Here is a 17,962-nt window from a genome sequence, read left to right on the forward strand (position 1 = left end):
ATTATTTTTTGGCGTCAAATTAGAAACAGAATTGCACAAGTATGCATACCCTGGTGTGTCCTGCTGACAAACCATAGTAAATCATGCTTCCATCTCAAAGTCATGCAAAGTTTATGTAGCGTGTTGTGCATTATGTAACATACTGCAGAAATAGAATTATTTTTTACGTGATAATATTTGAGTATAGCGTTGTTTACTGCGCCAGAAGCAAACGCCACTAGTCGAAAGACCGAAGTCGATCCGAAGCCTGTACTTCCCATCATTCCCATGTAGGTTGAGGCGACGCTCATGAGAACCCCCGTAGACACTAGCGCCACATTTCCCTCTAGGGTATTTTTAGAAACTCTATGGCAGCAGGTTTTCGGCGCACGCGGCAGGCATCTTTTTAAAGGAGGCGTTGCTTAGGCCGACGGCCTGTTCAACAGAAGGGTTGAAATCTGGGCCAGTTGGTACATACTTGGTAATAATCTGGTAATAATCTGGTACATACTGGTACGTTGGTACATACGTTGGTCCTTTGTGTTTTCGACTGGTTTTTTCGTTCAAGGCCTGTTCAAATGTGCCGCCAGATTCGAAACTTCAGGAATACCGCTACACCTCTACCGGCGCACGACGCGCTCGATCACGTGAGCCGTTCAGCGGCGAAAAAAGTTGCAAACAGACAACTATGGTCCATAAGACAACTATGGCGGCGCAAACAGCTGTGCGAAATGTGGGTCGCCTGTCGCCTCAGAAAACGGCGATATTCCTCTGCGACATGCAAGAGAAGTTTCGCAAGACCATACAGTACTTTCCGCAGATTGTGGCCGTCTCTCAACGGCTGCTCAAAGCCGGGCGCGCGCTTGACATGACCGTCATCGTCACCGAACAGTATCCGAAAGGTAGGCGGGCAGACGATGCGCGCACATTATTACCACCGGCAGGTGCTATCTCTAGCGCATTTAAATTGTGTTGCGAGCTGCTGGTGTTATTTAACCGCGTAGGCGATTCTCAAAACGCCTGATTAATGCTTTCGCATTACCAACGTGTCTGCATATAGCGTCGAGTGGTCAGCAAGCCGGTCATTGCCTTCGAGCGATAAGCGTCGTGCACTCGAGGCCAAAATACTTCAAAGAAGGCCATCGAAATCTTGGTTTTCGTCGCTGCAGACGTTCAAGAACAGTCTTTCGACTTTGTCGGCGCCTATCTGCGCGCCAAGAGTTCGATGCGATACGAATTCCACTGCTCGCGTTAGGTTACACTCACAACTAAAATATGTTTGGCTTTTCATCCCTAATCCATCAGGCGGTATTTCTACTCTCATTGCGCCTATCATTTACGTTCCCGCCACTCTTTAATTCGGTGTCTACACAAGACGCAGAGCTTAGCCCCCCTCCCCTATAAGTCTTGTCAACACTGCTGCTTTTTAATATAATTCACATTGTGCTTATCACTTACCTTTTCGTTGCTCCATAATTGTGTAGTCCTTTGTCAGCTGGTTGCAAGGATGTTTCTTCCACTTCGCGCGTCCCCTAGGTCTGGGCAACACCGTTCCGGAGCTGGGACTTGCCGAGTTCCCGGACATCAAGCCAATCGAGAAGACCCAGTTCTCCATGATGACCGCTGAAGTAACCAAGACGATGCAAGAAAAAGGGCTCGACTCGGTTGTTCTGTGCGGGATCGAGGCGCACGTCTGCGTCCAGAACACAGCCCTGGCGCTGCTAGAGCGAGGCTTCAATGTGCACATCGCTGTTGATGCCTGCTCTTCGCGCACCATGGTCGACAGGTGGGTGTGCAGCTTTGAATTCAGAGTGGTCAGACGCTTGAACCGCCAGAAAGTGGGCAAAGCATGATCCAAGACAAAACCAAGACCTTGTGTACAGTTGAACCTCGATGTAGCGAATGATCGAATATATAAGCAAATGTAAAACGTTTTTCATTGTTGCCAGAGTGGAATATGAATATATGCTTATAATGAATATTGCATATAACGAAGGTATCTTCGTGTCGCACGCATAACGAGATTCAACTGAACTATATATCGGTGAACATGTGCACAAGGTGTCATTTCGCGCTTTCCGCCAATCGAATACAATTTAAATTATGGGGTTTTTTGTGCCGAAACTGCTTTCTGTTCATGAGGTATGCCGTAGTGGAGGACTCCGGCAATTTTGACCACCTGGGGTTCTTTAATGTGCACCTAAATCCAAGTACACGGGTGTTTTCGAATTTCGCCCCTATTGAAATGCGGCCGCCGTGGCCCGGATTCGATCTTGTGACCTCCATGCTCAGCAGCCCATCACCATAGCCACTGAGGAACCATGGCAGATGCAATCGAATGCAAATACTAAGCACTGTATTTTTGATATGCACATGATGACCAAAGTGGGAGACGTGCTTAGATTTAATGCAAATAAAAGATTGTCACTAAAGTTACTTTCTCTTGTAAAAAAAGAAAAATTGGAAGTGTGCTTAAAATTAAGAAAATTTAGTACATTAAGGTACACTGTCTGCAGTTGCGACTTGTTTGAACAGGCTACAATTACCAATTGTCACAGTTTTAGTTGTCACGAGTCAACTATGCAACACTAAGCAGTTGCTGCAAACAAACAGCAGCTGTTGCTCATCGTGGCTGCTTGATACGTACATTGGTGCCGTAGTGCAATGTTGCTCTGACGCAAAGTGTCCCCGAGATCCTAATTTCTTAAAGGCACCACTAAGAAGGACATGTTGACAAATTTTAAATCCTTCTTAAGGCACAGTGATTGTTTAGCACGTTAACTTTTCTTCAGGATAATTTAATTGCACAAAGCCTTATGGTGTTACAGAACCAATGCTCAGCGTAACTGATGAAACTAAGTTGCATTGTATGCAAACAGTTTTTCTATTCTAGCTTGCATTAAGTGGTTTTGATTGGTGTAGTAAACTTATCAGCTTCCCAATTGTCCAATAGACTAACATGCTGTCTACCAACCACGTATCAGACTGATCTGACGAGCAAGTAAATAAAACAATGCATATACAGTTCATCTGTACATGGAGAGGCTTGTGCAGCCGTCACCATCTTGTTTTCGGTGCCGTTTGTCACCAGATTCTTCGGCTTTGAACGTATGAAAGCGAGTGGAGCTTGGCTGACCACAAGCGAGAGCGTCATCCTCAGTTTGCTCGGCGGCTCATCACACCCAAAGTTCAAGGAAGTCCAGAAGCTCATCATGGAGTCGGCTCCCGACAGTGGCCTGCTTGGATTTGCTCAGAAGCAGACGAGTGCTTTATAGAAAGGAAACCATTTGACGCGTTAATTTTACACTGCCTGCATCCTCCACTGCATTTATGTAGGAGCCGGAAGTGTGGCCGGAAGTGTATACTACAGTGGCCCATTCTACAAGGATAGTATACTAGCGCAGTTTTCTTGTTTTACTTAGCCAATGCGAAATTGGCAGCACGAGTGGACATTTTCGGCGTTTTTCGATCTCGAAAATGGGTGGCTACGTGTCTAGATATCGGAACTGGTAACATGCTCCCAGTGACATCTCCATGTTGAAAAAGAATGTGCATGGTTGGGGAAACACCAATTTCTATTACCATCATTGATATGCTGTTGATGAGAATAGCTATGTGAATTTCATAAGTAGTTATTGCTCTTTGCAGGGTGCTACACAACACACGAGATGTCCCTGAGAAATAAATATGCAAGCCATGACAGCCTATTTTGTTGCATCCTACAGATTCTTAACCTAAACAAACGGGCCATTGGTGACCCATGTAAAAAAATTGTATTAAATCAGCAAATAACAACGGAAGCCTTTGTCACATTAATTTGCTTTTCCTGCTGGCTCAGGCTTTTTATGAAATGTGCAGTTTGGATAGGCCTAGACCTAGAGCAATGCCAATTTTGTGGGCCTTTTCGAGATTGTGTTGTTGAACAAGTTGCTTGTGTATGTTGAAATAAGCAATAAAGCTGCAATGTTTTGCATAATACAGATTTGGTGCATGCGTTCAAAGTAACTGCAGTCCACTTAAACATTTAAAGCGGCACGTTTTGCTGTCGCTGTAGTATCTCAATGCTTTTCAATAGAAATCTGGGAAGCAAAATAGCTCTAATGATAACTTTACCTTGGGCACTCCAATCTGAATACATGGGAGGGAATAAATCATTTTATGCATCATTCACTAAAGCAAGTTTGGTTGGTTGTTGCATTTGTGAGAAAAAGAAACGAAGTCTAACTAACTATAAGGGCTGGACTACCAATTTGCTTAAATTGCTTAATATTGTGGTGAAAAGCACAAGGTTTATGGGTTTGTAACTCCGCAATGAAAAATGCATGCAATGTTCGCTTCGTTCAGCTGTGTGCAGCTGTTTTAGTTGTCCCGACTAAATTTAGTGGTCTTACTAGTGTTGAATAAAAGTACAAAAATGATAAAAGAAAAAGGCTGTTAGTGAGGCATCAGTTCATAAGCATTTGATAACTCCTGGGCACTGGAAGTGGACATTGTGCAACCTGCTTAAAAGCACACCATCCACAGGCATGCTGTAAACTGTACAGCAAGCTCTGAAGAACAAAAATGCACCATTTGCTGACAGTAGAGTTTTAGAATAAAGGACTTGAGCAGCCTGTGTACAAAAATGTTTGCGTCCCCTATTCTAAAAATCTATAGTGGAACTGATTACCCAGTGTCTGTGCACTTCGAGTTAATTTGCCCTTATTCTGATATGCAAGCCGATTAGCCCACATTGTGGAGTAGTCTTCTCAGAAAGGCATTGGTCCCAGTTTCGTAACATGGATTAGGACATTCAGCTGCCCTGTGTGCATTTCCTATGCAACGCCTTGCTACTCTTTAGCGAATGACAATTTTCCCTTTCATGAATCATCGCCCTCCTTTGCAGATTTCTACAGAACCGATTTTCCAACTCTTGCAGCTGTGCCTTGGATGGTATAGCATACGCGAGCAGTGCTATCGCGTAAGTGCATCAGTGCAAGCCATGTGTTGGCGTTACAATATGGTGAAATCGCAAAGGATATAAGAAATTGCCAACTGCCATTAGGTGCTGCTTGGAACCAGGCCCGTAAAAACCATACACATAAAACTAGTTGCCTAGGTTAATAAGCAACCAGTAGGGATGTGCGAATATTCGAAATTTCGAATACTATTTGAATGGTCCCAGCTATTCGGTTCACAAATTCACTATTCCAAGTTCTCAAATATTCGTTTCTTTTAATATAGTATAAGGGATAGAACCACTTGCTCCAGTCTTGAGAGAGACAGCACGATGGACTTGAAGACTGTTCCAGCTGATTCTGCTGCAGGATAGCTGCAGTTGTTCTGAAGAGGCACCAGTTCCTGAGCGAACTCGTGGGGCATATAACTTCTACTCAATAATACTAATGGCTTGTTTTTAGGCAGCCCATATACTTAGCATTTTCAGATTTGTTATTTAACCTGTCTAGCCATGTTTGCATCCCTTTAAAACAATGTGCCATGCTGTTGTGAAATTTTTCTCTTTTCAGTGAACACAACGCTGTATGTGCATTTGGTAACATCCTGGTACCGCGTGGTAACATGTTGACCTGTGTCTCATTGCCGTCATTGCCATGATGTTCCAGATAATTCAAAGCAGATGTTCATTTATAAGTGCCTCAGTTATCCAAACGTGTAATTTTTGAATGTATTGCATTTATGTGCTGTTGTATATAAGCCAGGTTTATTTTACTGAACTGACTCCATGCAGACTTAACATTTTGTGTTGCTTTAGAAATGAGAAAATACGCAATTTTCGATTTGATATGTGGTAGTTGTTTTTCTTAAGTATTTATACTTAATTTATAAATTTCACTATTTGAACACTCCCTAGTAACCAGGCTGCTTATTCATAAACCATCCCTGCTTTGCAGGTTATTGGTCCTAATTTATGGTGGCCTCAATACCCACAAACCACTTTGCCTATAAACTGCGAAACAGGCTCAACAAGTGTAAAACTGAAAAACGGAAATATACACCAGAAACAATTTGTGTAAAAGGGGCAGAGACGACAAGATTTCTTTTTTATTCGTATATGAGAAAGAGCGCACCGCCATAGATGACTGAACAAGGAAAGAAGAAAGTGTGGGGAACAGGATGGCACAGAACTCCAGTTCACGCTGCTTACACCCATGCCTTGAATGCAAAGACAGCGCAGAAACAAGGCGTCTTGTAGGTCGACAGAGAGAGAAGAAAAAAAAATCAAAACATCAATTACCCAGGCAGCAAAAACTCGAAACAGGCATGTGGGGCGACTGGAGAAAGAAATATGTTACAGAAGACCACATGACATCGGGACAGGATCACCTCTCGTCACGTATCATATGGCACTATGCCAATAAAGTCTCTGGCTGGCGATGCCTGCTGTTACCTCCAGAAGCTCCAAGGTGGCAGGTTGAAAAAAAAGAAAGAAAACAAACATCTAGGCAGTTTCTTTCCCGGACTTTGCGACGACAGCAGAGCATGAAGCGACCTTTACAAGAACTCTGTCTCGGTGCGATGTTAGTGCGATGCGCTCGCGAGCCATAAGAGAGCCACGGTAACGCTGCTGAAAGAAAAAGAGCTGGCCGGAGGGAGCAGAGTTGCAAAAACAACGTTAACGGTTGATATGTCGGTGCGGTGTAATGTAAGCACCAGTCGTTCTTTCTAGAAGTACCCATGAATGCGATCATACTTGCTTTGCATTGAAGCAGAACAGGGGGCGTAATTGAATGTGGTGCATCAAATCAAGCAAAGAACAATGGTAGCTGAACGCAAACAATGATGGTACGTAATGGAATTTGGTTGAGCGCCACAACAGCTCGCAAGATAGGCCAGTGAAATTTGGCAAGCAGACTTGTTTGAACAGCTAGAACACCGACCGTATGATACTGATTCTCTTGCCTTGTGATTGTATGAGGTCTACTGCCCTCTTTTACGACGTCTAGCACGCTAAGTCTGAGCCTTCACCATTCTTTATGTGCAAGCCTACTATGTAACCTGCTTGCTGATTACAGCAAGCAGGTTACAAGCAAAATTCCTGATCACCTGCTTATGTGATTTTGCTGGCAATCAGGAGCTCTAGACAGACCGTGGCTTGAATGAGCACATGGCTTGTTTGGACTGAGGAGCACTTACACGAGCCTATGACAGCCTTGCCAGTGAAATTCTAGTTTGGCAAAACTGCTCTACGCAATCTTATATGCCTTGGTTGCGAAAAAAGCGTTAGTGCTGTCTGGCCAAAAGTGTTACGATTTGCATCTCTGGTTGTTGACTTCAGCTACCGTTCGCACATTCAATTTGGTTGGCTTTAGTAGTCTCCTAGTAGTGGTCGAAAGATCGGGCAAGGACGACCACAGGAGAGAAACAAAAAATGAACAGAAACGAAAGGACCCAGTGATACAAGAGGTATGGTGATGCAAGAAGTACGATGAACAAACCTGGTGGTGGTTGCAATGATATCGATTGCACTACCATAAGGGGAGGGGTAGTTGGGGGGAGGGGGAGACAGGCTTTGGACAACAATGTGTTCTCACTTTAATGATGTATGGGAGAGAGGATAGAAGAATGATCACGGTGTGATTGCACGCTGCCAGAAAAATGGTCGCACAGAGTTGGCCTGGTGGTATCATTGAGAAATGAAAAGACTATAAACACACAATCGGCACGCACAATACACGGCAAAGAGAACACACCCGAGAAGAATGACTTTCCTGTTGCACTCCGCTGCATGGAGGTGTAGTTTCGTGAACCTTCCAAACTGTGGTGCAAGTAGCCAAGAAATTCAGTGTTTAGCCAGGGCCAGTTTGCCAGCTCTTTGGTGGCAGAAGACCACATTTCGTAAGCTTTGTGGCAACCTTCGATAATTTTATAACAAGGGTAGCATATGCTAGCTGCTTTTGTATTATCAACGACGTGTTTCGGCATAACTCGAATCGGGAGCGATTTATGCAGAATTAAGGGTGTGGGGCTGCTACTACAGTGCCGTTGATTTTGTTTAGGAGTCTTGCATAAAGTTACACTGCGTGTGCACAGTTGTTACATCCAAAGAACTGCATTACAACTTAGGTCCGAACATGCCACGACCAGTTCCTCCGGATGGCAACAGCGTTTTCCATGCAGCGGGGTCATACAAGAGCAGCAAAAGGACGTCAAATGCTACTTCACAGCTAGAGAAAATGGTAATAAAGGCAGCTGGGCGAGAGTAAAAGCGCAAATACAGCGGCGCAGGGCAGGCGGCGTGTAGATACTGGAAAAACTCGCCGTCTGCGCTGATGGCAAACGTAACAACCGTCAACAAGTGTAGAACACGCTACGCAAAAACCACAGACTCAACACGTCGCGAGAAACATCTCTCGCTTTTCATCATGTGAACAAAAAAACAAAAGAAGCGGAACAGTCAAAAACTTGGAGGAAGGGCTAAGCGTCGAGGGGATGCACACTTTACACACGGGAATGGCCTCGTCACTGACTTGACTGACTGGTTGCATCTAGGATGCGGGCCACACGACGAAACGCAAAAAGGTAGTGCCGCTCCCAGAGGAGACAAAAAGAACAAGAGTTTGGGGGGGGGCAGTTTGGGGGGGGGGAATAACTCTGTGGGCCTGGTCAAGCCACTAAGGAGTTAGGTACGGTAGAGATCTGGGACTGCGCAACGCTGCAATGCAATAATAAATACTGCGAGCATGCCTCAGTGACACTAGTGAGAGCACAAGGCTGCTCAGAGCACATAGCAAGCGCCAAACCGCACTGCTCTTCCCACAAGTGAAGCTACGACTTAGCCTCTTTCGTCGTGTGTGCTGGTTCCGGTGTGCTTTTTGACTTGTTCTGTGGCACTACACCAGATGCCCTCTGTTCACTGCTGGCCGGCTGTTTCGAAGGCGCCCTTTTTGTCTCCACCACCTGCTTTGGACCAGTCTCTGCTGGGTTCAGCTGCGAAGGCTGGGATTTACTAGCACCATTTGAAGAAGCCGGCTGTGGTAACGATGAAGTAGAACTGCCTTTGGGTTGAGCTGCCGCTGTTGACGGAGGCCGTTTCGTGCTCGCCGCTGCAGACTGTGCTGCAAATGCCTGAGGTGGCATCGGAGTCACAGCAGTGGCCGTGGCGGCACAAGATGTACCCGCTGGCGATGCGGGCTTTTTTGCAGTTGTGGCTGCACTCGATGTAGTGGAGGCTGATGCCATTGCTGGGCTCGTGGAGATGGTTGTAGTAGTTGCTGTAGTGACGCCGTCGTCACACTGCACACCACTACGCACTTCACTGCCAGAAGAGCCGTCTTCACTGTCAGCAGTCGGAAGGGGAGTGCTAGGCGTCACTGTAAAGGACGGGACGTCGGGCGGAAGTTCGGTGCAGCCTGCAGACAAGTCCCGCTCTTTTGGAGAACGCTGTAGTGGCGAGGGGGGCCTTACAGCAGAAGTCGTGGCCGTGTCATCGTCGTCGTTATCGACGAGGCTCTCGACTTCGCTTTGCGAGTGACTGCGGGCTCGGCCACCCTGTGGCTTTACCTCGCCGCCCTCCTCTCCGGGTACCAGCGTGCTTGCCGACTTTGGAATTCGTGTTCCCCCTGCTGGCGACAAAGTGAGCGTGCTTCGAGACAACTGGCTGCCAGTCTTAGTCGACACCACTCGCGGTGGCGAGCCTTGCGATGTGGAAGGTGTTGACGTCAGGGCCAGTGGTGATGCATGCGTGCAGAAAGATTCTCGTCTTGGTTTGGATTCTGCCGACTTCGGATGGAGGCGGTCTGGCGAGAGGGCTCGCCTCAACAAGGGAGAGCCGGGCTCTGCACTCTTGGGTCTCATCAGTGACTTGCGTGCCGACGAAGTCACAGTGGCCGCTGCTGGCACGAGCGTCGGAGGCGACGGTTTCCGGCCTGCCGTAAACACCTGAGGTGACTGGACTGCCACTACGGATGCCGGGTGATGCACGTGGTGATGCGGATGGTGAGAATGGTGAGCTGGTGGAGCCTGTCCCGGAGGGAAGGCTAGTGGGGATGGCGACCGTGTTGGACTGATTACCGGCAGTGGCGACGGAGACGGGGTGCGAGCAAGCGGCGAGAGTGGTATGTGACCGACAGACTTTCGGCGCGGGGACCGGAAGGTCTGGGCCAACTTGTGCTTGAGCCCGTGCAGCGAGCTGGGCCGCTGAAAATGGGCCTGAACAGATGCTGCTGCTGCTGCAACTGGTCCGCTAGCAGCTCCCGGTGGTATTGCCCCGCTTCCAGCAGGCGAGTTTGGCACGCTTGAACTGGGCGAGCTGCTTGGCGAGGAATTGCTCGTCGAGTGCGACGAATCGGATGAGGACCTCTCTTTGACGAAGCTGACGGTGATGCCACCACTCCGTGGTGGAGGTGATGCGCTTCCAGGATCGGCAAGTGACTGGAAGCTCCGGCTCGGAGCAAGTCCGGTCGGAGTTGACACAGCCGCACTCACGAGCTGCTGGATCTCGGCGCTGGCACGTTTGTTGCTCAGTCGCCGTAGAAGAGATGCGCGCCTCTTCTTGTCAACCGGCTTTGACCCGATAGCCGGTGGTGAACCCTGGAGCTTGGTTCCCAGTGTGGCTGCAGGTCCCTTCAAGAAAGGGAATCGGCCACACAGGTTTGAAAATGAGGCTGCAACTATTTAACTATGAAAGCCACACCAGTGCTGTTTGCTACAGCGAACCAGCCAAGCTACTCAAGATGCCAGACAGACTGACGGTACATTGCATAAATAAGAGAGTAAGGTATGGATAATTCTTCTGGCGAAACCACTTAATGGATCTCGGACTGTACGAGGATGGTGCTTAACAGTGCTTTTTTGTCTGACATGTCTACATGCAGTACTTAGCAGTGGCACATGGTGGTATCTCAGTTTCACTGCTGAGAAAAATCGTCCTTTCTTCAATCTGTTATTACCAGAAACATTGCCAAGTTGTAATTTATTCCCAAAAAATTGGCAAGTAAATGCACATGAACAGTGCTAAGCAAAATTAATTGTAAGATGTCACCTCTGTCATCAATGTTAGCAAGAGGTTTTGCCAAAAGATCTGTTCATAGATCGCTTGAATTATTTATGCAAGTTATGGCACAACATAAGTAACATTGAAACACTGTGCTACAACTTCAGCTGAAACCTAGGACTTCCACATGCTGTGGAACTTGTAGCAAAGCAACATTCCTTCTATTCCGCAAGCATCAAGCGCCCGTTTACTAAATGTGCAGTTTATTTACCCACTTTCGAACACTATCAAATCCACGAAAACAGCTCTATAGGAACAAAGGTCTCACACATGCTTCTGCAACTGAAACTATCAAAAGCATCAATCCCTATTTTGCGTGCTCATGCTTGGTTATGTTTTCTTAACCCATTTGCTGCAAAAGGCAAGCTAGTCACTTGCCTGAATATGCTCTATAAAAAAATCGAGGTAACTGTGCCTGGTAGCCACCATCAACTTCTTGAAAAGAAGCTTTCACTCAGGGACTTCTATCTAAATACATGGGAATGGAGAAATTCTTTTTCTCTGCAACCACTGCGCTGAATTTAATTTAAAAGAAAAAGCTGAAATCTAGTTACTGTAGGAAGCAGATTTCTTATTTATGCAGTCAATATTTTTATCAAAATTGTTGAAATGTGAAAAACTTTGGCACACTGGACTATCAAGCTTAAAGCTAACTCAGAAAAAAAAAAGGGTGAGAATTTTGTAAACTGCACGTAATGACATAACTAAAGTGGACAAAAGTGGTGTATTGTGTGTATTGTACACTGCTCTCAAACATTGCAACAAAATCACGTAAGATGTAAATTAACATATCAAATTTTCCGCTCTAGTTACAGTATTGTAAACTTCATGCTTCTATATATATATATATATTAACTAATAGATTTTTGGCAATCTAGGGCCTAAATCAAGTCACGAGGATTTAACTTTCAAATGCAGCAAATTTTATTCAAATCAGCACAGCGGTTGTCTTATAAAAATGCTTCTGCATTTTACGTGTATTTGAATAGATGGCATTAGAGTTAACCCCGAGCTAAAGCTTCCTCTTAACGCAGCTAGTTAAGTCTAATATTAGTTGGCAGCAGCACTAAAATATTGTGGCTGCTGCTTACTCATGGCTAGAGAGGCAGTGCTTGACTGGTGCTTTTACAAATTTGGGTAGCCTCGGTCATTGCTCTGACAGTTGCACAGCTACAATTACCTAGGCCTGAATTCTGGCTACTGACCCTAAAATATATATATATATATATTACTTTGCCGTGTCAAAGTTGCCGAATGACAAACAGTCCAGTGATAAGAAAACTTGAAAAAAAAAGAAAAAAAAGGAAGGAAGGAAGAAATGGTATGCACGGGTTTGTTTGCATGATCTCTAGCATTACAGAAAACCTCCAGGCCTGTGTGGATGTTTGTGCTTACAGAGCCATGTACAGCAAATAAATAGCTCTTTTACCACACAATTCTTTGCAGTGATGTGCAATACTGCAAAACTGTATATGCAGTTGTGTGAAGTTATGTCCAATTTTATGCTGATTATGAATGCAATATGGAGAGGTCCTAAAACACTGTAATGAACAATCAATTCTATTCTCAAAAACATGGTACAGAACAAAATGACCCTCCTTTTTCGAGCTCTGGTTGCACATGTTACAGGTAAAGCTCAGACCTCACCACGAGTGAGGAAAACTTGCAGCATGTTAAGGACCAGAACTTGGAACCTAGCTTGCTAACAAATGACCAACCAGCTTGTTAACAAAAGGGTTGAGCAAATGGGATAAAGCTGACTTGCAGCTTTCATTTAACAGCTAACTGTAAGCAGGGTGCTCAAATTTGTTTAAAACAGCTCACTGACTACAAACCCAAGCATCCTGAAACTCGCAAAAGTACCGTATTCACTCAATTTAAACGTGTGCCCTGCTTGGAAAAAAATATTTGATTCATATCACAAGTATGTTGCAACAAATTACGAAACCTAAAGCAGCATATCATACCTCCTCCAACAGCACAGAACAGCGTTTTTTCTCTTTTTCTTTTATTGGCTGTCAAAGTGGAACTCTCCGAGTGCATGGCACAGGAGGCTTTGTATGTGACAAATGTGTAAGATTTTCAGTTTCTAGGATCCCCACTCATTTTTTTTTTGTGTGTGTGTGCTTCAATTGCACTTAGTGCACTTAGGCGGCATGCCATGTCTTTGTCTACAAAGATAACAGACATTCATTATGAAGTCGTATTAGAATGAATCTTTTTCTTCGAACTATTAAAAAAGATGTACTTGTAATCAAGGGCATGTTAGTATTGAGTGAATATTGCGAGGTTTTCGAATGACTACAACATGCAATGCTACGAGTCTGCACGTATACATTACTGAGTGTGTTAAATGATGGTGGCAGAAAAATAACGCCCTGAACTGTCTAGCTGAGGGTGCCATGTGGTTGCGAAGAGACATAATACCTAAACCGGATCTGTAAAAAAAGGAGAACAGCAAAAGAAACAACATTTTTGTGCTCAGGAACACTTTTGGCACCAATTTGCAAACAGCACGGAAAGCATTTAATGCTGAAAAACACCTATCGTTATACCTTTTAAAACTTCATATTCAGATTTCGAAAAAGTGAGTCCTTCTAGATTTAAACAAATTCAGATATGGGAATTTTTGTTTCTACTGTAGTTACGGAAGAGTTCATGTAACCACACAAGATTTGCAAGCCTCAATTTTAATACCAATTAATGTTGCATGTTATACAGTTCCACTCCATATGGAATTGCCAGATTTGTTTAAGAAGTCACCAAATGATGCTCCCTACAATGTTTAAGAGCTGTAGCAAATGTGTCAGTTTACAGTGCTAATGATCGATCAAGGTACTTGGGTAAAGTGCAATTCAAAGATGCAATACACCAGTTGGTAGCTAACACTTGTCTTCATTGCGTCTTTTTGCGCCCTGTGTCTTTTAATTGCGCTGCACTCAAGTACCATGGAAAGTCGCAGATTAGCCCGATTCATCACAACTGTAAGATAAATCAAGGTACGTGCAATATTTGATTGAGCGAGAGCAATGGCGCGAGCTGAGGAAACGGGGTACCTGGGAGACGCGTCGCTGGCGCGTGTTCCGCCGGGCAAGCCGGCTGGTCGTGGGGTTGCGCCTGCGGCCTCCTGTGCGAATGGAGGTGCTCTCCAGGGGCGTGGTACGGATGTTTATGCGGCTCCCGCCGGCCAGGATCAGCTGCAGGACCTGTGGGTGCAGCAGACCCTGCACCGCCTCGCCGTTGATGTGAGTGATGAGGTCGCCAGGCCGCAGGCCCGCCTCGAACGCCGGGCTGTTGTTCTCCACCGCCTGCGATGCAGTGAAACAGTGTAGGAGCAAGTTGAGAAAATGAACGTTCGGTGGGGAGGGGTCCTGCAGTGACAGTGACAAGAACTTTATTGGAGTGTCCTGAGGAACTTGATTTCGGCTCCCCAATCAAGTTGGTGGCTCCGTTGACATGACCTGTAGTTGGTGCGTGAATTCCGAGCTTTTCAGCAAGGCGTCGGACTTGGACTTATATTGAATATCAGAGTCCGCATTGTACGGGCACAGCTAGAGCAATGTGGTCGAAGGAGCAGCAGGACACGAAAACACAGGGTGTGTGTGTTGAAGGGCGATTTCCTATTGCAAGTCTTGGAAACTTCCACGAGCCACTCACCAGGGTCAGGCATTACAGACAGACAAGTGTGCTGTGTAGATCCCATGCTGACAATTGTGTCCACAAATTGCCACATTGCTACACGGCGCGAAAACAGCTGAAATCTCAAAGAGAAGCCCGTGCATCCTTTCTCTCAGGGGAGCCCCCACTTCCTGCCGAAGAATCAAGGCGACACACACAAACGGCTCTATGCAAGATGCACTGACGGCAATGTCACAAATACAGCATGTGATTTTGGGAAATCATCCAATGTAGAAAGCTAAAAACAACCACTGGAAGTATGCTGTGAAAAATGAAGAGGACAAAAATAAATGTTGCAGTTTCACACGAAATATAAAGTACTGATAGCGATTGCAAAGTATGAGACAACTACACAAAGTAAGGCTTGTAAGGCAGGGAATGAATGAAGCTTGCAAACACTAGTCGGGGCAAAAAAGTATGTTTGCAGGGAAGCATGTCTCTTAACAACATGGCAATGTGATATTTAAATTCCCCTTATTTCCTCAAATAAAGAAACAATTTGAAAAATTATTACAGTATAATGCTTCCTAGAAGTTTCAGTGTACCACTGAAACTTCCTGAATCGGGGCCTTGTGAGGGGCGATGAAGCTTACAGGTACATTGGGGGCGACATCTGACCACCTTGTTCAAATATGCATGAAATAGAGATGCTCACCTTGGGCAGACGCTAAACCAATTGCAGTGAAATCTGGTACACTTAATAGAGGAAGTTAAATTCTACTGACTGTTGAAAGCATGGTCTTGAATTAGAAAATAAAATGTTTTGACAGAATTGCTGGAAATCTGTGCACATTCGAAATATAAAAGCTCAAAGCACTCGGCACTAAATACAGAGACCGTGGCTCTAAGCTACCTATATATGAGAGGCTTTACACAGACAGATACAATGTATTCGATCAGGGCTATTAGTTCAGGGTTAAAAGTCTCAATTACAAACTACTGGTGTATTTCAGAGCGGTGTTTAATTTACTCATTTTGTCTGCTCTGGATGTATTAATTGATGCGCTTTGCAATCCTTTGCTGTCTCCTGGTGTAGTCACTAATTTGCAAACCTGTTACTGCATTAAAAAAAAGTTTTTCAGTTCAAACGATCTCCGCACAAAGGTTAAATACACACACACAAAAAACAAAAAAACCCTTAACAGTCGATAGATTTTAACATCCTCTGATAAATGAACAGAATACAACAAAACTGGCTCAGGAGATCCGAGTGAAATGACTGCTCTGTTCCCGTACGCTTAAGTGGGAGTGCCTGAGGTAAATATTTCCCTCTTAAAACTGTCACTGGTATGCATTGGTGCACAACAAGCAGGCGATTCATATCAATCTACACTGACCATGACAAGATGCTGGACGGTGTAGACGTCCGAGTCTCCGTAGTAGACACGGATGGCCCGAATGGTGAATCCGAAACCCCGTGGCCCCCTCTGGATGATGATGGGGGGCTTGAGTTGTGCCACTAGTGGACTCAGTTCCCGGCTCGGCGACGTGTCACGCGAGCTCGTGCTTGAGCCGCCGGGCGAGCCAAGCACCCCTGAGTGTATGCTGCTGGACAAGTCAGCAGCTGCTGCGCTGAGGTCATCTGCAAAGGAGATGAAAAAAAAAAATAAAGGATTGTATGTAAATGCTTTTTTCTTTCAGAAACTTGCGAAGTATATCCCATGTTACACCGTCAAGCCACGCCCCAAGCGGCCCTTGGCTGCAATACTGCTGCCCCACGAAAGTCAAAGCAAAAGCCTGGCAAGAATTAAATAGCTCCACAAATGCACGGCAAACACAATGGGCAAGTCAAGATCTTCAGATTTGCTTATATGAACCAGAATTTCACATTATTTGAGCGTGAATTACTGTAAATTGACAATATTTGTGACTGCATTACATTCATGCAAATGCAGCCACCTGCAATAATGGGCTCTCACCAGAAGGGATCATGAGTGAAAGGCCTGATGCCGACGCAGACTTGATGACCGAGCGCGAGCGCAGCTTGATGGGTGGTGAGGGCGTTGGCATAGGGGGCGTGGCTGCGAGCTTGGGCGTCGATCGTGGCGAACCGCTGGCTGCTTTCTCCGGTGTTCTCGGTCCGGTGGCCCCAAGGGTGCTGCCGGTGCCTGTACTGGTGCCGCTACTGCTGGTGCTCCCTCCGCTGGTGTCGCTGGTTTTGGGCTCAGGAGTGCGCTGGCCCTTGTCGGTTCGGGCCAATCGCTCCGCGACGGGAGAGAGCTCTCGGGGCTCGCCCTGCATGTAGATATTGCGAACAGGTTATGCGCTGCCCTTATAATCTGCTGCTTCGCGTAATGTGCTTGTATAGTGTCCTCTGTCGCATACTCATCGTTTTCCCACTTGGAACTTTATTTGCATGCAAGGCATCACGCAAAAGACATCAAGCCGAAAATGTCAGCTCTTGTCTCTTCTGTTCACTGTTTTCAGTTACTAATTTGATCCCGACTAAAGGTTCTGGCTGCCATGGACCCAATTTTATTTATTGTCATTTGAATTGTAAGATTGGGCTCCGTTGAAAATTTCGAACTTGACGAGTCAGCACACACACACCTGACCCCTATGGTGACCTCAATGGCGACCCATGTAGAGTGGCAGTGTCCGTCTCAGCAGAGCTTGGGGACAGTGAATGCGTTAACAGACATCAGCTCCTGTCGGAAATGCTTATATTCAGGCTGCCCTAGGAAGATATTCAAGCAATGCCTTTAGCTCATCAATGTCTAATTACAGTATTTACCCGATTCTTTCTTTTTCCCCGAGAAGATTGGCCCGAAAATTGCCTGCACGGCACACTCGGATACAGAACACGGCCGTTTTCGCGGCGCTTGTGTGCTTTACCGCATAAAACGGATGTATTGCGACGAAGCTGACTTCAGAAAACCGGCCACCGCGGAGCAACACGCATTAGGTCGTTGCTCATATTCTTGCTAAATAATAGGGTGCACTCTAGATTTCTCCTTTGGTTAGGAGCTTTAAAGTAACTTTTATGTTACTCTTCTCCTTTAGACACATGAAAAGTGGGAACATGTTTGATTTGAGGGTGTGCTGTAATAGGGCAAATAATGCTAACTGAATCAGCGGCGTGTCTTGGTGTTTTTTCTGCATCTTGCTGAACTTGACCCACCGGATAATTCAATCAATTCTCTTAGTCCTGTCAGGGTTGAATTAATGGAAGTCGACTGTATGCATTATATACAAAGCAGTGGACATTATAGAGAGAAATAGCAGGTGTATAAAACATGATTCAGGTTGTGTTACATTTCTGGCATAACGTGATATTAGTTAAACAGTGGTGAAACAAGGAATAAACCACTG

At 45.5% G+C, this 17,962-nt stretch overlaps 2 protein-coding genes across 10 annotated transcripts in view; one reads left to right on the forward strand and one right to left on the reverse strand.

The window, feature by feature from the left end:
- Positions 1 to 647: 647 nt before the first annotated feature.
- LOC135901991 (isochorismatase domain-containing protein 2-like) lies at positions 648 to 3,959 on the forward strand. Its single transcript, XM_065431895.2, has 3 exons — positions 648 to 881; positions 1,516 to 1,765; positions 3,071 to 3,959. Exons 1-3 carry the CDS (start codon positions 668 to 670, stop codon positions 3,252 to 3,254), a joined length of 648 nt encoding a protein of 215 aa, XP_065287967.1. The 5' UTR covers positions 648 to 667; the 3' UTR covers positions 3,255 to 3,959.
- A 2,025-nt stretch (positions 3,960 to 5,984) lies between these two features.
- Positions 5,985 to 17,962, reverse strand: part of dop (microtubule-associated serine/threonine (MAST) protein kinase dop) — a 288,167-nt gene continuing 276,189 nt past the window's right edge. For all 9 annotated transcript variants that reach the window (XM_065431890.1, XM_065431889.1, XM_070525729.1 and 6 more), the window contains 4 exons: positions 16,570 to 16,885; positions 15,988 to 16,232; positions 14,029 to 14,280; positions 5,985 to 10,542 (listed from right to left, as the gene is read on the reverse strand). In XM_065431890.1, the coding sequence (XP_065287962.1) occupies positions 8,746 to 10,542; positions 14,029 to 14,280; positions 15,988 to 16,232; positions 16,570 to 16,885 (2,610 nt within the window). In that variant the 3' untranslated portion in view covers positions 5,985 to 8,745. The remainder of the gene's footprint in view (positions 10,543 to 14,028; positions 14,281 to 15,987; positions 16,233 to 16,569; positions 16,886 to 17,962) is intronic.

This window comes from Dermacentor albipictus, chromosome 9 (assembly GCF_038994185.2).
Source record: "Dermacentor albipictus isolate Rhodes 1998 colony chromosome 9, USDA_Dalb.pri_finalv2, whole genome shotgun sequence".
NCBI lineage: Eukaryota > Metazoa > Arthropoda > Arachnida > Ixodida > Ixodidae > Dermacentor > Dermacentor albipictus.

Bases quoted from the DNA above. Each gene is read 5' to 3' on its own strand.
- LOC135901991 (XM_065431895.2), top strand. From the start codon at position 668: ATGGTCCATAAGACAACTATGGCGGCGCAAACAGCTGTGCGAAATGTG. The intron at 882-1,515 runs GTAGGCGGGCAG...CGCGTCCCCTAG, and splicing joins CACCGAACAGTATCCGAAAG to GTCTGGGCAACACCGTTCCG. The intron at 1,766-3,070 runs GTGGGTGTGCAG...GTTTGTCACCAG, and splicing joins TCGCGCACCATGGTCGACAG to ATTCTTCGGCTTTGAACGTA.